Genomic DNA, 25,029 nt, shown 5'->3' with positions numbered 1-25,029 from the left:
TTTTCACAAGAATCGGAAATCACGTGACGACGGGTAAAGTTAGTTCCGCTGTGCGTCTACGGCTATTAGATTGATATGCTTTTTCTCAAATATCGCGTCTTACCTTTTCTGTTTTCCAACCTGCTGTTGTATAATCTACAAAGAAATTATTTTCTACTGGTTTGTAGCTTATACGGCCACTCAGACCGTTGCTCGTATTTACCGGCAGGTGGATTTATATCACCAGCTGTCATACAGTAAAGGCTACACAGCTACTCATTCAGCAATTTCCCCGATCGTATCACGTACGACGAACATTATTTATATAATTAATTAATTTAAAAAAAAAAAATCCCAATAGGCTATACTTCAGTGGGGGATATAAAGTCGAGATACATAATATTGTCGTTTAATATGTTTTAAAAATATATAGCATGTAATCTCATATGGCATCACATCCCACATTCAAGCATATGTTATAATTAATCCTGATCGATTAAAATGATTAAACTAAGACATAATTAATTTCCAACACCACACTGTACAACTATCAGTCTTTGCATTAATGTTGCAACAGCACAATACTGTGCATAATACACACTTTATGATGATGAGGACAGGAAAATACGAGTGAGAGACTAAGTGTTTATATCCAGAAATATCAGGGTGCAAGCGGTCCTGTTTCATGAATCAGAGGATCAGGCTTGTGTGATAAGGGAGCTGCCAGCTGATCATTTCCCCAGCACGTCGCTAAAAACAATCTATATAGCCTACATCCCAATGTGCATATCCAACCTAAACAGTACTGAATATTACTAATGTCACATAGACTACTATTTAGGATGGATAGTATGCACGTTGAGAAGCAGGCACTGTCTTTACAGCACATGGAGCGCGATAATGCACAGCCGCGCCAAACAGACACGAATAATTTAACCAGTTTAACCGCCACCACTTTGAATTATTTATTAAATGTAGCTCTTAATGAGAGCTCTGTAGTCTCACCAATAATTCACCAAGAACGTTCAAACATTTTCATGGCATTTAATTCGTAAAACGACTTTGATTCCCGAGCTGGTTCTGAACAAGGCTATCTATCACTGCAACCGGAAAAACTTTTACACGCCGAGGGCCATTCCGGAAGCCAAAAACCCGGAAGTGTGAAAAAGGTCTATTACACTTGCTTTACACTTACAGTATAGTAGGCTAAATGAACTCTATACAGATACATACTATATCACACACACGTACACATGAATACATATAAAGGGTGTATGTATATATAGTCTTGTCTTTTTTATTTATCACAAGGACATTTTTCAGTAATTTGTTCACTGTCATAAAAACCATAGCCATAGTTTAGGCTACATCTGAAATATTTATCACTGTTATATTGACAATATGCCTAAGCATTTTGACTATCATGTTCGAGAACAATGACACAAGGACTTGATATGTTCATTGACATAAATACTTGCTTTTGAGAGATGAACTAATGATTTTTCAGGTAATCCAAAATGTTGTGCTGTTTGTATGAATTATTTCGAGAAATGAACATACAGTTTTGTAAATTGTAAGGATGATTCAAGAAATGTACCAAAGCAACTGAGAAAAACTGTAATGTGTTTATGAAGAAATAGTTAATGTGTTTGACAAATATGTTTAAAATTATCTATATGTATGATTCTCCAGTAATTTTGGTGGCCTAAAAAGAAAGAAAGAAAGAAAGAAAGAAAGAAAGAAAGAAAGAAAGACCACCAGGGCCACCATGTTGAGATCACATGACCAGCTGAATTCTGCTCACTTTATCTTGGTCACATATTATCAGAAACATTCACTTATATAAATGAATCATGAGAGTGAATAGATTATTTCTACAGCGGCACTGAAAGCTGAAAATGCTTCATCCACACTGAGAGATGTTCATATAAAGTCAAAGACTAGTGTCTCATCAGACTGTCAAACATAAAAAAATAAATATATAAAAAAAAAACATTTTATAATTAAAAATTAAAAATATTGTACAATTAATCAATATGTACAATTATTACAAAATGATTCAACATCATCAATCTGAATGTAAAATCTTAGGTTGCACTTTATTTCGATGGTCCACTTTAGATATTCTACTGACTATAAGTAACTTTTCAACTACATGTTGACTAACTCTCATTAGTGTATCAGTAGACTGTAGAAGAGTGTTAGGTTTGGGTTTGGGTAAGTAGAATAAGTTGACATGTATTTGTAAAGTTACATACAGTCAGTGGAAATACCAAATCTTATATGTAGAGAGTTTATTCGTTTGTCTGTTGTAAATCCTGCCCACTTGTTTGCATTGTGACACATGCTTCAGTGCTCTGAGAGTGTTTATAGTGCTGTGAGTTTAACACTTCATGACTGAGAGCAGAACAGAACACAATCTTCATCATCACACAAGACAAAAGAACAACAATGAACACAATCACCTTCTTCATCTGGACTCTCACACTGTTTATTCAAGGTAAATGTTTCAATAAAAATTCATGCTAAAATATAATAACATTATCAACAGTGAATCTTTTCCAAATATTCTGCTTTTTCTATCAGGTTTCAGTGGACAGGTGACTGTGACTCAAACCCCTTCTGTAAAAACGGTTCAGATTGGTGAATCTGTCACTATAAACTGCAAAACAAACACAGTAGTGAGCAATGCCTGTGTAGGTTCATATACTTGTATGGCCTGGTACCAGCAGAAACCTGGAGAAGCTCCTAAACTCATGTTTCATTCTGCAAACCAAAGAGTCTCAAACACTCCATCTAGATTCAGTGGCAGTGGATCCAGAACTGATTTTACTCTGACCATCAGTGGAGTCCAGACTGAAGATACAGGAGATTATTACTGTCAGAGTTACCACAGTGGTGATGTGTTCACACAGTGATAAAGAGTGGTACAAAAACCTCGGTCAGTCAGACGTCACAGTGATGCACTGATACAGCTGAGAGATACTGCAGCTGCTGATGGAGGATCACAAACAACACAATGGTGTATCAAACCTTTCAGAGACTTTATTTATTTATTATGAGTAAACATGTAACATATAATCTTATATCCCTTACTAAACTGGACTAAAATGTGGAGAAAATGTGAGTGGTGCTCGTCCACTTTCCACTACAATATTATCTGTATTATTTACTGTAGGAAAGTCAATCCCTTTAATTGCACTTCCACACTTCACCACTAGAGGGTCACATGTCTTTTACATTTTCTACACACATTTCCTTTAAGACTGCATCCAAAATCACATACTTAGTAAGTCAAAAACAGTGTGTGACAAAAGAAGTATGTGTGAATTCACAGTAAAAGAACAGGTGAAAAGTACCGGATGATCTACTACATCCGGTGAGATTCTGAAGTGTGAATCTGATGGACACTTTACTATCCCATGAGGCCACGGGAGGGGATTTGTGAATGACAGTGAAGCAACACAACTGAAGATCACATGATAATGACATCATGGTAAATGTAGTACGTCCAGATTACATTCATACACACACTCACACTATACAGAAGATATGTAGTAGTGAAGTAATTACTTGTTCAAAATAATTACCTACTGAAGAGAGTATGTGATTTCAGACGCAGTCCATGTGTTTGATACTCCATACACTTTATTGATATATTAATGTCTAACTGTTAATCTGTTACCAGATCAAGATTACTTTGTCACACTACATGATATTTGTGGAAGTGTCAGTGAATTTCACATGATGGTTGATTGTTTTTTATTCATTTATGTTTATGATGATAAATGTTTAATACCTCATCTCTCCATTAGTCCAACTCTTCTGACTCATTTCAGAGAATAAAGTGTGGACAGTGAAGCTCATGTTTGATCATCAGGTGATTCTGTTCCTCTCAGAATAGAGCAGCTCCATCAACAGATGTTCAGCGTCCTCACAGGAGCTTCATGTGACTGGAATCCACTGCTGCTCTTCTTTCTGGAGATACACTGGCGTTACAAACTATAAAAGTTTAATGTTTCTGTCATGGAAATTACATTTTTAGTATTTTTGGAATAAAATGCCTCCTCCTCGGTTCTGCCAAGGCTAATTTCTCCTAATATTTTAAACACACAAATGAATTATATTTTTATACTTTTTTCCACACAGCTTAATTGTAAATGCTGCATAAATATTCTGATATTTACTTTGACTTTCCTTTATTTCCTTCACTCATCAGATGTGTCACATTTCATCTCGAGCATCTTCACTGTTGTCTTCTTGTAATTGTTCGGTGTGATGGAAATATTATATACTTTAATATTCTAAAGTTTCTTTCATTGGACAAGGGCAAAATTATTAAATCTCTGCATGAAAAGCATTAAAAAAGTTCAAATGGGATCTTGTTGTTACTAAAAGGGAAAAAAAAGTCTGATGTTGAAGAAACAGCCGTGTATGACTCAAATACTCAAGATCAGGTTATAAATGGAGGTGAAACAGTGGCAGGTCTAGAGTTTGTTAACAGCGGGGTTTGTCGCCCTCTGCTGGTTTGCTCTTGAAGAGCCTCTTGAGGAAGCAGAGCTGCAGGTATCCAGCGGTGATGATGTCGAGACTCTGAACAGCAGTCCAGATGTTCACATAAGTGGAGTTGGACTGAAGCAGGTAGAAATCAGCTCCTCGTCTCATTCGCTCGTAGTTGTAGTGACGCCACATGAGGAAGACAAACTTCTGCAGTCTGATGCTGCTCTGCTGTGTGCGGGTCAAGTTTATTCAGTTGGGTGGTGGGAAAAAAAAATATATGTGAAATACAAGAAATCTCTTGTTTTCTGTCAAAAAGAACAAAATATAGGCAATGATGTTATAATAATTAAGAGCAAATCACGTTACAGTAAGGATGTGTTTGTTGTTTATTACCTCAATGAAGGACAATGAACTGTTCATCTGTTTCATATCCTCTTCTTTCTTTTTCTTCTCTTCTTCCTTTTGTTTCTCGGTGTTCTCTTGTTCCTCGTAAAACACACCAAAGTTCAGGAAAACCTGAATGATCCCAAAGCGACTGTGGAAATTACTGAAGCACATCTGATGAAAACCTGCTGAGATGAAGATTACTGATTGATTGATTTTTTATATTTGTTACTTTTGCAGTTTAAAACTTTTATTATAGTACTTTGATGTTAATTAATTTAGTATAAAATTAATATTAATAATTAGCTAATATTAATAATATTAATGATTTATATTAATAATTAGAATTTAACACACATTTGGAACAACATGAATTTTCTAAATTTTCTAATTTCTGTAAAATCCTGTGTCTGTAATTCACTGCATGATCCTCATGAAATCCACTTTGAGTTCTAAATTCACGAGTTCACATTTACATATAATCAAGTACAGTAAGGGTTATGCACATTTGGCGTGCTGTCCGGGGGGAGGGCTCCGAGCTCGGAAATTTTGGCCCGAACCCAGAGTACTCCCCCCCTGTTAAGATAGAAGTACATAGAACTGAAGTGAGGAGTAGGGGTGGAGGAGGGATGCTAATGAACTGTCAGACGAACAGAGGTAAGTCTGCTGTATTTATACCTTTTGTCATGATTGCATTGATTAACTGAATGTTCTCCACCTGGGCTAGTTTGGTTAATTATCTGCACCTGTTCCTCCCGAACTTTGTTTAATAAAACATCATTTCACGAGTTCACATTTACATATAATCAAGTACAGTAAGGGGTATGCATATTTGGCGTGCTGTCCGTGGGGAGGGCTCCGAGCTCGGAAATTTTGGCCCGAACCCAGAGTACTCCCCCAAATGCAAGAGCAAAGGACAGCCGCTAGATCAAATAACTCCCCAAAAGCCTTAAGATTGGCGAGCTGGCGTTTCGGGAAGCCTGGTTGTTGAACCAAGAGGGCCCATGTTGCCTCTGATGGGGGCGGCTTGTAGCACCGGGCCTTAATGGACGTTGTTGATTGATGGACGGAGGGAGGAGTGGTGAGGTTCAACAACCGGCCTAAAGGGCCTATAGAGTCTTCAACGGGAGCAGCTTGTGAAGTCGGGTGAACAGGCCCTGTCGGCCGCCTGCAGGATGAAAGAATTTAGAATGCACGGTGATACTCAATACTCACGGCAGCGGACAGGTACGGGGAAACTCTACCAGGAGAGCTTTTGCAGTGACTGCTGAGATCAATACTCGCTGGACGGAGAAAGAAAAGCTGATGTCCTACTGGAAGTGTCAGGGATCTGTGAGGGAGGACTCAAACGCAGGATGAGTTTTACAGGTTTATTGACAAACTTGGAATATAGAGGGTGTGGAGGTGAACACAGTCCATACAATAGGAAGGGGGTGCGACACAAAGACGAGCACGCTGAGGGAACGGCCACTGAGAACAGCCCAGGTAGTAAGCAGGCCGGTGGGCATTGGCAGGTGTGCAGTATGAGGCCCAAAGATGTAGCAGGAGCCAGACAGGATCAAACCGCTTAAGTAGTTAGAACCATCAGATACGATCAGGCACTGAACCGGTCTTGCTGCTTGGGGGGGGAGACAGAGCAGCCACAGGGATCCTCAGTCTGTAGGACAGGACAGGGGGAGACAAGAGACACTACCAGGACTAGATGAGACAGGTGGTTAGATGGTCTGGAACAGGGAAGACAACAAAGGCAAAAAGGGATACGAGAATCTCCAACACAAAACGCTATGAGCTTAGGTGAAACAAAAGACTAGAACACAGGCACGAAGCTTAACGAACTGGCAAAGACATGAGGGAAAGAGTGCACAATATAAAGGAGGCAAAGAACATGAGGAACAGGTGACAACACTTAGACAAACGAGGACTCAACAAGAAAGGGAGCAGGGAGGATAGGGAACAGGTGAAAACACTAAACAATGACTAGACCAGGGGGCGTGGTGACAAACAAGGAGGAGGGAACAGAGGAGCACATGGCAGACACAAACACAGACAAAGCCATGTGCTCAGACATAACATAAACATGGAGACATTAAACAAAGACAAAACAGACAGGGCTGTCAGGGCAGAACCCTGACAGGAAGGGCTATCGCTGCTCCGCTGGGAGATCAATACTCGCTGGACGGAGAGAGAAGAGCTGACGTCCAACTGGAAGGGCTACGCTGCGTCCGCTGGGAGATCAATACTCGCTGGACGGAGAGAGAAGAGCTGACGTCCAACTGGAAGGGCTACGCTGCGTCCGCTGGGAGATCAATACTCGCTGGACGGAGAAAGAAAAGCTGACATCCAACTGGAAGGGCTACGCTGCGTCCGCTGGGAGATCAATACTCGCTGGACGGTGAAAGAAAAGCTGACATCCAACTGGAAGGGCTACGCTGCGTCCGCTGGGAGATCAATACTCGCTGGGAGGGTTAACGTTGCATCCGCTGGGAGATCAATACTCGCTGGATGGATAAAGAAAAGCATATGTTCACCTAGGAGGGTTAACATTGCATCCGCTGGGAGATCAATACTCGCTGGATGGATAAAGAAAAGCATATGTTAACCTAGAAGGGTTAGTATTACATCCGCTGGGAGATCAATACTCGCTGGATGGATATAGAAAAGCATGTGTTCACCTAGGAGGGTTAGTATTGCATTTCCGCTGGGAGATCAATACTCCCTGAATGGAGAAAGTTTTTTTTTTTTTTTTTAACCGATGAGGGTTTGATGGACTTTTTTAATGTGGAACTGGTTGGTTCTGATGTAACTTTGGAAAGCGTCTGATGACCATCTTCCAAGAGTTTGTATCTGCTGCTGGGAGAGGCCTTTTTGGGCTGCTGAGGTTGCTGCTCCAATGCGGAAAGAGTGGCTGGAGTAGTTTTTTGCTGGGATGCCTGACTGTTGGAGAATGGATTTGAGGTGCTTTTGGAACCAAAAGCGAGTGACAGGTTTGTCGGAGTCGTCTAAGAAAAGGGGTTCGTAGGGGGATTTAGCCTGAGAGCTTCTTAATTGGAGGTACGCGAAAATGGACTGGTATGGCTGGATTGGTGAGGAAATGTTGAAAATATAGATGAAGTGTCCTTTTTTAGCTTGGTCTGTCTTGCTTTGTTTAATTAAATATGAGATTGTATCATTATCGAGAACAGACAAGTCTGCAATGGTGGGGTGAATTTTTGGATCAAATTTGGAAGTGATTGCGAGTTCTGAGCATCTTAGAAAACCGAAGAAGGCCAGAATAAACATAGCGTCAAGTGTGCGGGCGGAAATGAGAGGTTGGTAGCCTGAGCGGAGGGTATGGATGCATTTTGTGAGAATGTCTATTGTTATGGGTTGTCTGGGGTCGGGACGGGTGGGCTGGGAACGTTGAATCCCTTTGATTAGGAGGGAGGTTTGTGAATTATTAATCTCAGTGGAGGGAGTGCCAAACATCAATTTGTGAAAAAATTGGATGCCGCTCAAGTAGCCTTTGATAGACCCGACTTGGAACCCTTTGACACTGTTGAGATATGAGATGAAAGAGGTGATTGAAAGGAGAGAGAAATCGGGAAACGGCGTGTTATATGACAAGTGGAATGCTTTAAAACATCTCCAAGCTGTCACATAGGACTGCAGCGTCCTCGGGGAGACTGCTTGGAGGATTGTGTCGAGCGACGCGTCAAGGAGGGGTTTTAGCGGGTGGGTTACGGGAATATGAGTTCTGAAAAGTGAGGTACTGGAGTTGGAAATTGGTCTGCCTCTGGAGCCAGCATCCTGAATTTCTGAAACAGAAAGCGAGACAGAGAATCAGCGATTTTGTTTTCTGACCCGGGGACATGTTTCGCAATTATGATAAATTGGTCACATGCTAAGATCCAGATTAGACATCTTAAAAAAGGCATTAAAGCGAGTGAATTGGAACGGCCTTTATTAATGCACTGGACTGTAGCTTCGTTGTCACAGTGCACTAAAATACTGTTAGCCGTCCATTCTTTCCCCCACAGGAAGGCTGCTACTACAAGAGGATAGAGCTCGAATAGCGCTGAGGACTGTGGTATGTCCTGGAATTGAGGGGGCCATGGTGACGCGAACCAGCGTCCTTGGTAAAAAACCTCCAAAGCCTATTGAGGGGGCTGCATCTGTGAACAGCTGGATATCCACAGGGGAAGAGACGAGATTATTATAGAAAAAAGATAGGCCATTCCACTGTTTAAGAAATGTTATCCATAACCTGATTTCATCGCGGCACGCCTGAGTTATGGAAATTAAGTCCTCTAGCGCGTGAACCGAGGAGGCGAGTGAGAGGAGGTGCGCGATGAACGGGCGGCCTTGTGGGATGATGCGCATGGCGAAGTTTAAGTGACCGAGCAGGGACAGGAGTTCGCGATTGGAACAATTTGAACTGTCTAAAAGGGTAGAAGAGACGAGGATAATCCTATCGATTTTTTCCTTGGGCAGGGAAGCTTGGTATTTAACTGAATCCAAATTAATTCCAAGGAATTCGATGGATGTGGCGGGACCCATCGTTTTTTCCTGGGCGATGGGAATTCCAAGCTCAGAAAAAACGTTTTGAACCGTAAGGATATGGGCCGCTGGAATGGCGTTGGGAGGCGAAATGATTAGAAAATCGTCTAGCAGGTGAATGAGGTGAGGGATTGCGTAATTGTTCGACAGAATCCAGCAGACCGCTTCTGATAGCATGTCGAAAATTTTGGGGCTGCTTTTGCATCCAAACGTTAAGCGAACAGCGAAATAGAATTTCTCGTGCCAGCGCACCCCGAATAAGTGCCATGAATCAGGATGAATGGGCATCACTTTAAAAGCAGACGTGATGTCGATTTTTGCGAGCCAAGCGCTCCGACCTACGATTTTTATCATTTCGATTGCATGATCTATGTCGTGGTATTTGAGAGAGAATTCGTCGAGTGGAATCAAGCTATTTATGCTTGGGAACAGAGAATTATGTGGAGCTGAGAGATCGATTATGAGGCGTTTCTTACCTGAAAATGTTCTCGTAGCCACTCCAATAGGGCTGATGCGAAAAATGTTGAATGGAGGGTTGTCAAAAGGGCCGATCATGAAACCTGACTCGACTTCTTTTCTAATCCGGTTGTTTACGGTGTCAGGCTCAGCGAGAGCGGATTGGAGATTATTACAGATGATGTTTTGGGAAAGCGGGCATTCCACGCCGGGTTTAAAACCATGTTTGAGACCGGACAGCAGATAATCAGTGAATTCGGCGTCCGGGTGGTGAGCAAGTTCAAAAGATAGACGAGAAATATTCACAGGAGTCGATAAGTAATTTTTTGGTTTTTTATTATCCGCTTTGGACACGGGACATACAGGACGGGCATGAGCACCGCCACAAAAATTGCAGATGTTCAAATACCTACATCTTTGTCTGGTGCATATGCCGATATTAAAGTTATTGCAGGGCTGTCTGTTATCAGAAGATGCTGTTCTGCGTCTGAAGTCGGAGTTGTATGGGTTAATGTTTGCTGGTCTTGGAACGTAGCTGGTGGATTTGACAGAGGCTGTGTCAGGGCAGTGGGGAATGGAGGGGTTGATCTGTGGGCATGCGATGGTAGAATGAGCTACTGACCTGCAAACAGCGCATGAAATGTTCCTGCAGCCGAGGAAAACTCTGCTGTGTAGGTCAGGGTCGAGTGCACCCCAGTAAGGGCACTGGTTCCACTGGGCGACCCTGACCGCGCTTTTGGCAGAGAAAAGCTTGTGGTAAGTGTAGAAATGTCCTCCCCCATAGGACAACGCAAGCTCAGCCATGAGTGATAGGTAGTCATTCAGTTCGCGTCGCCTATGGGGGAATGCTGAACAAATGATTTCTGTGAAACGGCTGAAAGCAATAGTAAATTCAGAAAAAGAAAGTAAACGTGAAGTATGAATGTTTTGGTTTTTTAACGTGACAGAAAAATCCCCACAGTCTATCTGGCAGTTAGAGTCACCTACTTGAAGCTGGGAAAGGAGGTTAGCCAGATCTATGTCCGCACCTGCTAAGATCTGAGCTCGGATGTTGTGGGCCACTGGAGGTGGTTCTGCGGCGACTGCGTTTGATGGGATGGGCATTGGAGTTGCTGTGAACAGAGAATATTGTGGTTTAGAATGTAGAAGAAGATTGTAGGGAAGAGAAGCCGGGGCTGCAACTTTTGGCGGAGGCAGCCTCACGCTTGAGTCGGCCTGCGGGGCTTGAGGAGGAAAATGGAGAGAAGTAAAAGAGGGAAATTGAGGGAAAGACTGAGATGTGTAGGCCTGCGATGCGAGCGGAGGCAACCTCACGCTGGCTTGTGCTGCTGGAGCTGCAGGCCACTGAAAAAGGGAGGGGTTTGCGGCAATCGCAGAAAGGTGATGGGATGTTTGAGACGTTAATGGAGGCAAGCTCGCGCTAGCATCAACTACGGGAGCTGAAGGCCACTGCAAGGGAAAGGGGTTAGAAACAGTAGGAGGACAAAACTGCGAGGCTGAGAGAGGGCCTGCGGGCCCGGCTGCGTGTGCTGCGGCGGGAAGAGCCGCGGTGAAAAGTTGATCTGAAGCGGAAGGAGCACAATGCCTTGGCGCTGCGGAATCTGGGACACGGCCCAGGCTCGCTGAAGGCCCGGCACTACGGCCTGACACGCGCAGAGCGCCGGACCTGGTGCAGGAGAAAGATGGTGGAGTTGGGTGAGGTGATTTCTGGGCTTCACGGGATTTAGTTTGCCTTTTGGACCCCTTGGAGGCTGGAGTGGACTTAGGTGAGAGGTTGGCTGATTGCAGGGTGACGTACAGCTTGTATAAATCCGCCTTGTTCATTCTGCGTGAAGACTGTACGTCAGAATTAATCAGAGCTTGCCTCAAACTCAAAACTGTCCACTTCCCAATAGGTGGAATCGTTGGCACGGCCGAACGATAGGAGGATGCCGGAGAGAGAACGGGCATTCTCTCCGGTGGAGGCGAGGGTAGGCGTCGACGTCTTGGTGAACGGGAGGCTGATCGGGCCGGCCGGCGGCCGCGCGAAAAAGCCTGGGGTTCAGGTGCGATGTCGGGTGGAGGAGGAGTGGTCCTGGGGCCGGCAGTTGGCGGTGCTGGATCCGGAGAGAAGTCGGACTCATCGACGGATGAGAAAAGCTGGCGCTGAGACATGGTAGCAAGACGGTCAAACCAAAATGCTAATGAACTGTCAGACGAACAGAGGTAAGTCTGCTGTATTTATACCTCTTGTCATGATTGCATTGATTAACTGAATGTTCTCCACCTGGGCTAGTTTGGTTAATTATCTGCACCTGTTCCTCCCGAACTTTGTTTAATAAAACATCATAACAGGATTTTTCTCTTCATAATGTGGGCAGCAGATGTACTAAAACACGCATCAAGGTGTTGTACTGATGAGTGTCACTAGGGGTCTCTAATGCTTTAGTAATGCAAGTGCAGCTGTTAAAGTGAATAAAGGCAGGAACTGTGAACTAGTGGTGACGAAAGCAGACTGCGGGGTGGCTCACATCAGCAGCGTCTGGGTCCAAAGTTGCCCTGACATACCAAACCGACGGACCGACGAGCTCCGACGCCAATTTAACATGTCGAATCGACTGGAAAAAACGTTTAGCTGATGGTGCGGAACACACTAAGTAAACTTAGTCGGCCGACGAACAAAAACTGCCTGACTGTCGGCTTGGTGTGTTCCTGCCTTAAAACAACGGACATGACGTGTGGAAAATATGCAGCTGTGTCAGTGGTCTGATAAATTAAACATGGTACCAGGAGAAATAGATAAAACGTTTACAAAATGAGAGAGCCATCAAAGAGCCAGTGCTTCAATTTTATGACCCAGAAAAAACAGTCAAAGTGACAACTGATGGGTCCAAAGATGGACTTGGAGCGATATTACTCCAAAAATACAGAGTGATTTCCCATAGTGTACACATCATGCACAATGACAGCAGCAGAGAGAAATTACAGTGGGTTGACATTCAAAGAGTTTTCAAAGCAATATGGATTTGGGCATATAACATCAAGTCCATATTATCCAGAGTCACTTTATGGGTTAGCCAAAAAGGCAGTGCAGATTGTGAAAAGTCTGCTGAAGAAAGCAGCTGAAGCTGGGGAGGATCCTCATCTTGAGATCCTGAACTACAGGTTCACCTTTAGAAGGTGGGAAATCTCCAGCAGAACTTCTGATGGGTAGGAAACTGAGGACAAAGCTACCCTCAGCTGAACATTTGCTACAAAGCAAAGACCAATTTGAACCAAGGAAATGCAGCTCTAATGTTACAACAGAAATGCAAAAGCTTTACGCCCTCTGGAATGTAAAGATTTGGTGCAAGTAAGATGTGATGGTAAATGGGGACCAAAAGCAGAGGTTCTGAAAGAGATCATGCCCAGATCTTATGAAGTACTCACAAGTATGGTAATACTCTTCGCAGAAACAGGAGGGATTTGTTGAAAATTCCAAAAACGGAATTCAGTGAGGATGTTGAGATCAGTTGTAATTTGGCTCCAAAAGAACATGCAGTGAGAGTGATGTTGGGCAAAAGAGTTTTAATTTGCATTTTAGACTCATTTTGTAAGTTGCAAGTGTATTATTTACTTGTTCATATCAGAGTGTACCTTCACCACTTGATAAGACGTGTGTGGAAATTGCTGCGTTTGTGGCTTGGGACGTTTAAATTGTCCAAAACAATCCACACCCGGTTGAAGCCCTGTTATAAAACACATAAACGCATTACTTTAATTTAAGATGAATAGTTAGTTACTAACCTGAAAGTCGAAACAGATAACAATGTTTCTTTTGATAATTGATGATAATGGCGCTCTGCTCTGGTCCAGGTTAGCGGCGCGCACGCGTGACCAAGTGTAGCAGTGACAGTGTAACTGCACAGCCCCCTCTGTTGGTGAATCTAATCACTAAACCAGTGGTCACCAACCTTTTTAAGCCCAAGATCCCTGACCTTGACCTTTTTGAAATACAAGATCTACTTGATAGAAAAAGACAGCCCAGACTGTATTTAGTATTTTTTCATGGTCAATGTAGATTCTGATTTATTTATTTGTTTTTTACAAGCAAATTGGCCAATTCTGATACTGGTTGCAGATATTTATTATTAATATTATAATAATAAACAAAAATACATAGCCATTTCAAATTAGAGGGAACCACTGCTTTTTAATCACAATCCAAACAAAGATGCTACGCACGTTGCATGAGCAGTTGTTTGTTTTTTATTTGAATTAAATTTAATTTCAAGATTTAAAGCAAAAACAGAACGGTTTGACTTTATCTTTGTGAAATTATAAATGCTACACACACAAAAAAAGCATGAAACAAAAACAGCAGGCTGAATGAGACGCAAATTCACTCTCTGACAGCAGGTGGCGCTTATGGAGCAGCAGTGATACAGCGTTGAGCAGCAGTGATACAGCAGTGAACAGCGCAGCTGAACTGCGCTAACAATCAGCTACTTTATTCTGAGGTAAGAGGAAAATAAAATGTCATTGCCATCGAAATCTTTCTGAAGACTGATCTCCTTTTAGAGATGCATTCATATAAGCCCTCACCCCCAATTCAATATTTATACTTTATTCCTATATTTCGAGCATCGTGAACAGTGAGCTGCTCTGCCTGCTACAGACTTTTCTCCTCTTCGCGTCCGTCTTCAGCGTTTCTGGCCTCTTGTTAACGGCCGTTTACAGACTCAGACATTATGTGGGCTATTTACCTTTATCTGGCTGTCCCAGTAGCTCCCGAAAATAACAGAAAAAATAAATACAAAAATACAGTACAAAGACTGGAGAAATGTAATGTATTTTTGTACTCACATTTCTGTTATTTTCGCGAGCTACTGGAACAGTGATAAAGATCGACGGGTTGGCGACCACTGCACTAAACGATTGCTCCGATAACCAACAGGCTGATGTATGTTGTCGGGCATTTTTGCAATGAATTTGCGGGTTATTTTGAACGAGCTTTAAAACGGGGACATTTCCAGGGACAGCTCCAGTTGGGGACGGAAATGTCTTTGTTTTTATGAGAGAATTTGCGATTGTGCAAACATAGTCCACTCACTGCTCGAAACAACGCCGTTTTTTTTTTTTTTTTGTTGTTGTTTTTTTTTTTTCCTTCAGTGATTGCTCTAAATTGGGGCGGGGTTTGGCACTCGGTAGAATAAGGGAAACATAATTTAGATTTAGAATAACTAATCCGGTGATAACTTTTTGATGTGAAATAATTCTAAACGAATGTCCCAAAAATAAATGAATTAATTAACTTAATCCCTCTCCCTTTTGCCGTCCATGCTGCCGCCCTCATCCTTGTGTACATATTAAAAGTATTTGCAGATGACGGCACTAAATATAATGCTGTATGAACCATGTTACATATGGCCTGAAAAATCTGTTTGGAAATTTGAGTCTGGAAAATATAGAATTTTGAAATTGAAATGTTACACTATTTTATACATTTTACACTAAGGTTAAATAGTTCCAACACATCGCGAGACAATCCGGTGTCTTAATCCCCAGGGAATTTATTTGTGAATTGATACTGATGTATGATCTTCAAATATACACCTTCTCCAAGAGTTAATTTAATGTTCACAATATCAAGTAAGAACATTGCGGAATTACAGTTGTCAATTTAAAATACTTTATTGGCATGATTGTGATCTGCATTGACATCTTTTGTGTGGGGAAGTCAGATAAAGAGTCACTGGCGGTTCTGGTGATGGGAAGGATTAAAATTTTGACCTTTTCAATTGGCATATGTTTCTCTAGCCAGCCAATTTCTGACCAATGAAAACAGGCAATCCAGCCCTCTGAAATTAGCATAAACTGTGTAGTGTGCACTTTAAATAGCCACCCATGTTTTTGTCATTTTCTTGAATTGTTATATGCGCCACATAACCATACACATTCAGAGATTGCATTAATTCAGTTACCTTTAGAGCTGTAACATGTTGCAAAATAAATAACCGTTTATGCTAAATTTCCATCAAAATGGAAATTTGGAGGTTTTTATGCCTCCAAAGTTGATGTCCAAGGGTCAAGTTGGTGAAACCAAAATGTGGGAAAGTTCAATGAACCTGAAACTTGTAGAGGAGGGGTGATTCAGGGGTGCTTATTTACCAGAGAAAAAAGCGCTGAAAAGGAGCGGGGCTACATAAGGTCTATGGGAGCGCCTTTTCTACCCAATGAAATACCTTCCAACCATTCGTTGCCTGAATACAGCCAATCAGAGGAGGAAAATCCAGCCATGCGAAATTACCATGAGATTCAAAACATATCCAGTGCAAATCTCTGTTTATGCTGAACACTGACATTCCCGAACCAGTGAAATATGTTCCTAAAGAAGGATCAATAAAAGTATGAAATCCAGAACAAAAGAGACTTGAGCAAAAACACAAAGTTCAAGGGGTTTTCCTATTCTAGTTTTTTTTAGCGCCGGTCTGGCCACACCCACCCGCAGAGCGCTTTATTCATATGCTAATCACCTGAAATAAGACAGAGAAATGTGGTAAACGCCCCCTATCAATACAATAAAATTAGCAGCAAACATTAGTTTGGCTTTATTGACTTTTCATCACGATGGTTCGTCACGCACCCCAGGAAGATCTCCTGATGACTGTAGACAGCGAGGAAGAGTTCAGTTCTTCATCAGAAGATGATGAAGACATTGATGATGAAGGCCTGCACTTTGAGGAGGGCTTTGATCCAGACACATTTTCTGATGAGTAAGACATTTATTCTTCATTTAGTTATTAGAGTCGCTTACACATATAGCGCTTTCAGTCCCATATGGCCAGACAGAAATCTACCAGTTTGTAATATTGTGAAATGTGTTGTCCTGTGGACTTTTCATTACATTTAAATGTCTTCTGAAACGAGCATTTTTATTCTCTATAATGTGGCGGGGGAAATGTTTAGACTATATTCTAATGGTCTAGTTTGGGTTTGCTGTAAAATGCTGCTTCATCAACAGAGCTTAAAGGGATAGTTCAGCCAAAAATGAAAATTAGTCCATGATTTACTCACCCTCAAACCATCAGAGATACATTTAAAAATATCCTTAGTCCTCAAAGATGTATTTTGGTTGTGAATGTTACCCCATAAAAAAATGATGATTGGATTATTTATTTATTTATTTATTTATTTTTAATGGATGGATGGATGGATGGATGCATTTTTTTCTGTCTTCAGAATTTGGGGTACCTTTCACAACCAATAGTCTATAAACTTTGGAAGACTAAGGATATTTAAATTTATCTCTGATTGTGTTCATCTGAAATGATATAGTCATTTACACCTAGGATGGTTTGAGGGTGAGTAAATCATGGACTAATTTTCATTTGTGGCTGAACTATCCCTTTAACTGTGTTCTCCATTGTCTGCTTAGGTGTGAATGTTTTGAACTTGCATGACATTAGGTTGTTGATGCCCCATCAACACATATAAAGCATGTGACCATATCCATTAATTGTCAATCACTTATGCATGCACTGGTATGCCACCTTGGACAATCTAAGCTGAGAAATGTTTACTAACATTTACCTTTTCTTTTCTTAGGGATGTGATTCCTTCACGTGCACCTCATACAGGAGCGGCACACAAGCATCGTTCAGTTTTCAATGCAGTTGAGAATCTTAATGAGTAAGTGTGTTTTTACCCCTCATGTTACAGATGACAGTTTCATTTTGTTTACATACTGTGAAATAATACACACAAAGTATATGTTTGTAATGAGTGGGCAATATATCAGTTTTAGTAATTCATAATGTTGTGATCCTGTTGTCAGCATGCTCACTTTTGTCTTCTCCCCCCACAGATGTGAGAATGACAGCGGACAGATACCTGTTGGAAAGAGAGACAGGAATCTGTCATGGAAAGCAGAAACTGATGTTGACATTAATCCAGAGACTCTGAGATTCCTGCCTGCACGGAAACCTGGGCCGCAGTCGAGTCTCGCTGACTCTCACTCCCCTATGAGTCTTTTCAAACTGTTTTTCTCAGAGAGCGCCGTGTCAAATCTGTGCCACAACACAAACGCTCAGGCTGCCAGGGCACTTGCAAAGGGTCGCAAATACAGTTGGACAGATGTCAGCGCTGACGAGATGTACCGCTACATTGGACTCGTTTTCTACATGGCCACGGTGAAGATGAGCTCCATCGCTGACTACTGGCGGCAGGACAGTCTTTTCTCTTTGCATCTTCCTGCCACAGTTATGTCAAGGGACAGATACCGCACCATTTCATGGAATTTGCACATGAGTCACCCAGATGCAGACAAGGAAAATGACAAAAAGAGGGGCACAGCTGAACATGACCAGCTTTTCAGGATCAGACCCCTCTTGGACACCATCCGTATTGCGTGCAAAACCTTTTATCATCCTAGAAGAAGTTTAGCTGTGAAGGAAAGACTGGTGGCATGCAGAGCAAATGCAGGAATGACACGGTTCACGAAACCAAAGCCAACAAAGCTGGGCTTCAAGTTTTTTGTCCTCGCTGACTCATCAAATGAATATACTGTGGACCTCTCTGTGTACACGGGCAAAAACAGCTTCCCTACAGGCCATGGGATTTCATACAATGCTGTGAAGTCTCTTCTGGACAAGAAAGCTTTGGGCTCTGGGTACCATGTTTACATGGACGATTTCTTTACAAGTCCAAAGCTCTTAACAGACCTGCTTTCTATGAAGTTTGGTGCTTGTGGGACTTACAGAGACTACAGGAGGGGCTTCCCACAGAGCGCATCTAATTCACTGACCAAAAAGTCCACCAGGGGATCCATCAGGTGGATTCGGGATGGGCCTCTTGTGTGTGTGAAGTGGATGGACAAAAAAGAGGTGTCTGTTTGTTCCACCATCCATGCTGCCTATACAGGAGACCGTGTGCAAAGAAAAGTGAAAGCACAAGATACATGGAGGACAAAGACTTTTCCGTGTCCCTCACCTGTGACTGCGTACAACCACCACATGGCAGGTGTCGACCTGTCCGATCAGCTGTTGGAGTATTTCACTGCACAGCACAAAACCATGAAGTGGTACAGAAAAGTCTTTCTACACTTCTTGGACATTGCTGCCACCAACGCTTTCATATTGCACAAGGAGCTACACGGCAACATGACGCACAAGGAGTTTATGGAGCAGCTTGTTGCAGATCTCTGTGGTGTGTCTCAGAAAGAAGCACCGAAACAGACCAGTATTGACCACGTGCCGGTTCCAGGAGCTGAGCTGACCTCGGATGTCAGAAAAATCGCCACTTCCGGTCGCCGCATATGTGCGCATTGCAAAGCAGTGTTTGGCAAGAAGCAACAGACACCTTGGAAATGTCAGGCATGTGATGTTCACTTGTGTCTTCAGTTGAACAGGAACTGTTTCCAGGAATGGCACAAAAGTGTGTGAGTGAATTCAAAATGTGCCTTTAATCACACACTCCTTTTTTGTTTGATTTTATTGAGCATATTGTGCACTATGTTTGTAAATAAATTACAAAAAAAAAAAAAAAAAATCTCACATTCTCATTCATTTTTAATTGTCATATTAATAGACCCATTAGGGAATGAACCAATAGGGAATGGGGTGTTAAAGGCACCATATTTATGACCACTGGCAGTGTCTTGCTTACTGCCTTTCTAAAACAAGAAAATCTATGTAGCATATAATTGCACTACAATCTGTGCTGAATACAGTGTATTGAGATGTTTGCCTTACAGTATAGACCTTATGTAGCCCCGCCCCTTTTCAGCGCTGCGCTCGTTGTCTTTTGACTTCCGGCTTGTATTTCCACAGCGATCTTATGTATTTATGAATGAACTGCTCATTCAATGAACTGCACATAAAATCTTCGCGTTCTACTGACATTTGTTAAGACACTCGCTTTAAACATTACAATGCTCATGATAACTTTTTAACTCTACAACAGGTAAATCCACTTCACCAGCTAATTATTCTTCAACAGTGATGCCATAGAAATATACAGGGCTTCCGCGAAAACGGAAGTTCAAAGACAATATTCTAAAGATGGCGGCGCGCATGTTTCTCTGGAAAATAAGGTCTATAAATAGCTGAAATAAGCTCAAATATAGAGAATGTCCAACTTTTCAGGATCCAGATGAACACCTCAGGTTGTGATGGGAGATTTTAGACCTCCATGTACTATTCTGAGAAATTCACAACAGGCAACATCTACATGTATTCTCTTGCTTTTGCCAGCATAATCCACTAAACATCTTCCCGTCGTTCTCTGGCACATTTACTGAATAATTGGTTGTTCTAGTTCATCCAGGGTTTCTCAGGAAAACAGGAACAGAGCACTGAATTGAAAAAATGAATTATTGGATCATTAAAACCTCTTGTCCCTTAAAATCTCACTAACCAGCCAAACAAAGTTGGAAACCCCGATACTCTTAGTTTATGAATAAAATAACTATCATTGTTCAATAAGTTTCAAGAGCAAAGTTATATCTATTTAAATTCAGCAAAATGAGAAGTTTTCTCAGTTTTGGTTCAGGGTAAAGAGAAATGGAGTGTTTGGTATTACGTGTGAGGCACAAAATATCCTCACTAATATAGTGGACCATAAGGAAAATGTATAATTACTGCATGTCATGAGAGCCGCATTTCTTTTCACAAGAAGAAAAGTAAGAAAAATATTGTCCTGGGTCAGAAAACTATTGCAACCCCTGATGATTTCAGATCAAAGACACACATAATGAAAATGTATTTAAGTTAAAACATTAACACTTGCCTGATCAGACTTACACTACATATTTAGTTTATTATTATTATTATTATTATTATTATTATTAATATTATTATTATTATTGACATTCTACCAGAAATGTACATTTTCACTTCAAAAAATCTTGGGGGAAAAAATCTTATTCTTAAATCTGAACATTGCGTCATATAGAGGACATGTTAAACTATGAGAAACACATATCATGCCATCTCAGCATGTTTTATGATTGAATAAAATACATTTTTATATGCATTTCACCCCTAAAATGTCAGGCCCCGTCACAGACAAATTTGTAAATGTTAGAATAGTTTCCTAATGAATTTCTTTGATACAAACAGCATTTTCTTTTTGGTCACATGTCCCTGATTGTATCTAACATGGTTTTGTAATTCCTATAAGAAATAGAAGCAACTATTCGGTCAACTGTAGTACACAAAATCACAGAATACCCATCAGGCACTTATATATTTTTAAAAGAACTACCTTTACATATGAGTCTACACAGTTAAAGAGATTAATTCATCAATATTTCCTCAAATACTACATTTTTATATCATAATTTCCTCTGTGACAGGACTGACATAATGGATTTCATTGACAACTGATATAGTCCAAACATCATTTTAATTAAAACTAATTTCATTTTATTTCAATATATAAACATATTTCATTTAACAATTTATTTAAAAGTTCATTAAAATTTAATTTATCAATCAATTATGGCCAGATAAATGACTAGAATGGCACAAACACAAACGGGAGTGAAAACACAATTGCAGTGGTACGACTAAAGGCCTCTTGTAGCTCTTTGACTTTGTCCTGGAGCTTCTCTTTCTTAGATCGCTTTCGCCCCTCTCTCTTTTACCTGCAACACACACCACACATACTGTCACACAACCATTTAAGTCATTTAAAGGTTACACTACTCTATTCAGTTACTGTGTCGTTCTATGAAAATATAACTTCATAATATAAAGTACATTTTACTATGATACAGCAAATGTAATCCATAGACATTTAACTGAATAGCACAATGTAAAGTAACTGTGGTGCCACATCATATTACGGCTCAGTAATAACAGGGTAATACTACGGTAATATCTACATTATTACTTAGAAAATTACATGGAAATAACAAAATTGCATGTAATTCCCTAGGTATTAATGTAGATATGGTATCACTGTTATTACTAAGCTGTAATACAAAGTGAAATTTCATTAATATTATAAATATTAATGTATAAAGTGCAACCTCAAAAGCAGTAAAAACTGTTAAAACTGTTAACATGCAAGCAAGAAATTTCAGGAACCTTTTTAGACATGTTTGGATTTAAAAAATGTCATTATTTTCTGGGATATTTTACTGTGACGGGGCCTGACCCTTTAGCTCGTCCTCCTCAAAGAAAAAAAAAAAAAAAAAAAACATACAAAAACAAGCTTAAAATAATAAAATTCAATGATAGAACTCACCCTTGATCAGTGTCAGCTTCACCTCAGTCAAATGATGTCACTTCCTCTGAGTCATACCCTTAAAGGCCTATTGCAAACATTTAGAGTTTTATGTGAACATGACAGGACTGACCGAAAACATGGGGACAGTTGTAAAATAGTATTTATTTGTAGAATTTATGTATAATTTCATGTTTTAATCAATTGATGTGAATGATAACAGCTTAAACTTGTTATTGATGGAGTTTTTTTCTAAATAAAAAATTTTATCACAAAACTAAAGCTGTAGTGCCAATTTGGCTGAGGACAATGACAAAAACAGATTTGTAATTTTCAAAAGTGTTTTTAATAAAGAAAAAAAAATATCTGAGAACCTAAAGAATGACATATTCATTTACAGAACAACTCACAGAAATCAACCATCAGTCAGTTTTAGACATTTTTTTGGATGAAATACTTTTTAGTCACTGTAATACTTCAAGGACAGATAATGTACGTTTCTGGTAGAATGTCCCATTTTATTATAAGGACAGATCTGCTGGCCGAAGATGAGGGTCAGACAGGAGAGTCACAAACAAACTCGGATCCTCCGGATGATGTTCGTGTGCTTCAAGCTGCCCAAAACAACAGCTGTATGAAAGCCTCCTCACGCCCCTCACTAATGCTGGTTTCATTAAAGTCGCATTCAGACTGTTTTCTGAACACAAAGAGGACGCGTTCAGGCTTTTATCAACTTTTCCATTAAAACTATTCATCAAATTTACACGCAGCTTTTCCCCGTGGCTGATGCTTGACTTGGATTTGGTCTGACGGAGGCAAAAGAAACATTTCCTCTCCGCGTATTTTAGTCTCCAGTGAAAGTTCAGAACCTCTGCTCGGTGCTCACTTTGTTTTTACTGCGACAAACTATTTTACCGCTTCAGTTTTGTCCCAAATGTAAGAGAAGAAAACACAATCGTGAGGGGCTCGTGGAGGCGCACAGACACCGAGCAGGGCGGGTTGAGTCTATAAGGTTCTCATGTGTTATTTAAGAGCGCAGCGGCGCTCGAGCGCTTCATTACTGAAACCAGACAGCGTTTGAAAGACAGATCTGATCCGAGAGAGAGATGGCAGAAACCGCTCCAGCCCCGGCTGCTGCCGCCCCGGCCAAAGCGCCCAAGAAGAAGTCAGCTGCGAAAGCCAAGAAAGCAGGTCCAGGCGTCGGTGAGCTCATCGTCAAAGCTGTGTCCGCATCCAAGGAGAGGAGCGGCGTGTCCCTCGCCGCCCTGAAGAAAGCTATCGCCGCCAGCGGCTACGACGTGGAGAAGAACAACTCCCGCGTTAAGATCGCCATCAAGAGCCTGGTGACTAAAGGCACCCTGGTGCAGGTCAAAGGGACCGGTGCTTCCGGCTCATTCAAGCTCAACAAGCAGAAAGCCGAGACCAAGAAGAAGCCGGCCAAGAAAGCGGCTCCTAAAGCGAAGAAGCCCGCGGCCAAGAAACCCGCTGCTGCCAAGAAGCCCAAGAGCGCAGCGGCAAAGAAGCCCGCCGCGAAGAAATCACCCAAGAAGGCCAAGAAACCCGCTGCCACAGCCGCTAAGAAGGCGACGAAGAGCCCCAAGAAGGCAAAGAAGCCAGCAGCCGCTAAGAAAGCAGCCAAGAGCCCCAAAAAGGCCAAGGCGGCTAAACCTAAGGCGGCAAAGCCTAAAGCCGCCAAGCCTAAAAAGGCAGCGCCCAAAAAGAAATAAAGTATTTACTGTTTCTCCTCAACGGCTCTTTTAAGAGCCACCCACCAACTCTGAATAAAGAGCAAAACTCGTGTATATTATAGAAAAAGCCAAGATATAATGATCTTTTAGACTACATTCAGAACAGACAAGCCATCCAGTTCTGAAAATAAACTCGAACCATTTTAATAATATACTGATACACTCCAAATAGGATATTGTAGAACAAAGTACAGACAGAATTTACACACAACATACAAAATATTTACACACAACACTGGAAAATTGCGACAATATATATTTAAATGGTTTATTTTAAATAAATATATATATATATATGGTTTCATGGTCAGAAATATGTGCATAATTATTCCGGCAGAAAGGGGGTTGGGCTTTGGAGGGAAGTTCAGTGATTGGTTTAAATCTTTACAGACTCTAAACCAATGAGCGACTGACACTCTAGATTAAAGACAGTATGTGGAGACCAGAAATCTCATTCTGTTCTTTCTGTCTGCGAGAGTTACAGTAACTGAATTAAAAATGAGTGGAAGAGGCAAAACCGGAGGAAAAACAAGAGCCAAGGCTAAGACTCGCTCATCCAGGGCAGGACTGCAGTTCCCCGTCGGCCGTGTTCACAGGCTTCTCCGCAAAGGCAACTACGCCGAGCGCGTCGGTGCTGGTGCTCCTGTTTATTTGGCGGCTGTGCTCGAGTATCTTACCGCTGAGATCCTGGAGTTAGCTGGAAATGCCGCTCGGGACAACAAGAAGACCCGCATCATCCCCCGTCATCTGCAGCTGGCGGTGCGCAACGACGAAGAGTTGAACAAACTTCTGGGCGGAGTGACCATCGCTCAGGGCGGTGTGCTGCCCAACATCCAGGCTGTGCTGCTGCCCAAGAAGACCGAGAAACCCGCCAAATCTAAGTAAAGCTATTAGAGACCGCTTTACTGACCCAAAGGCTCTTTTAAGAGCCACCCATTTTATCTGATGAAGAGCGCTTTTCTTTGTTAATATTTAAAATAATCATAAACCCTTTCGGTTGAGAACAGAAAAAATAAGGCCCATCAATCCAGTAAAATGTACGAGGTGTGTATTATTATTATAAACACATTAAGATCCCCTGATGTGTCTGTAGAGATCGTTCTTTAGGAGGCGTGTAGGATCACTAACTAACTCATCTCCTCTATAACATAGTTATTTGTTTTGATGTATTTAATATTTTGATAATTACCTTAAATAAAAACCAATATACATATCGGTGTCAGGGTAACAAATTGGT

At 41.4% G+C, this 25,029-nt stretch overlaps 3 protein-coding genes and 1 gene segment (V, D, J or C); all 4 read left to right on the top strand.

The window, feature by feature from the left end:
- The first annotated feature begins 2,289 nt into the window (after positions 1–2,289).
- On the top strand, positions 2,290–3,036 carry LOC125247297. The segment is given in 2 exon segments: positions 2,290–2,479; positions 2,566–3,036. Coding segments are annotated over 2 exon segments (381 nt in total).
- A 13,407-nt stretch (positions 3,037–16,443) lies between these two features.
- On the top strand, positions 16,444–19,256 carry LOC125247942 (piggyBac transposable element-derived protein 4-like). Its single transcript, XM_048159494.1, has 2 exons — positions 16,444–16,589; positions 17,681–19,256. Exons 1-2 carry the CDS (start codon positions 16,444–16,446, stop codon positions 19,254–19,256), a joined length of 1,722 nt encoding a protein of 573 aa, XP_048015451.1.
- Positions 19,257–23,138: 3,882 nt separating this feature from the next.
- LOC125247312 (histone H1-like) lies at positions 23,139–23,891 on the top strand. Its single transcript, XM_048158564.1, has one exon. It carries the CDS (start codon positions 23,151–23,153, stop codon positions 23,769–23,771), a length of 621 nt encoding a protein of 206 aa, XP_048014521.1. The 5' UTR covers positions 23,139–23,150; the 3' UTR covers positions 23,772–23,891.
- A 353-nt stretch (positions 23,892–24,244) lies between these two features.
- LOC125247295 (histone H2A-like) lies at positions 24,245–24,842 on the top strand. Its single transcript, XM_048158557.1, has one exon. The coding sequence runs from the start codon at positions 24,291–24,293 to the stop codon at positions 24,675–24,677; it is 387 nt and encodes a 128-aa protein (XP_048014514.1). The 5' UTR covers positions 24,245–24,290; the 3' UTR covers positions 24,678–24,842.
- The last annotated feature ends 187 nt before the right edge of the window (positions 24,843–25,029 follow it).

Source organism: Megalobrama amblycephala, linkage group LG15 (assembly GCF_018812025.1).
Source record: "Megalobrama amblycephala isolate DHTTF-2021 linkage group LG15, ASM1881202v1, whole genome shotgun sequence".
Lineage (NCBI taxonomy): Eukaryota > Metazoa > Chordata > Actinopteri > Cypriniformes > Xenocyprididae > Megalobrama > Megalobrama amblycephala.
The sequence above is the reverse complement of the archived record's forward strand: the minus strand, read 5'-3'. Positions and strand labels throughout refer to the sequence as shown.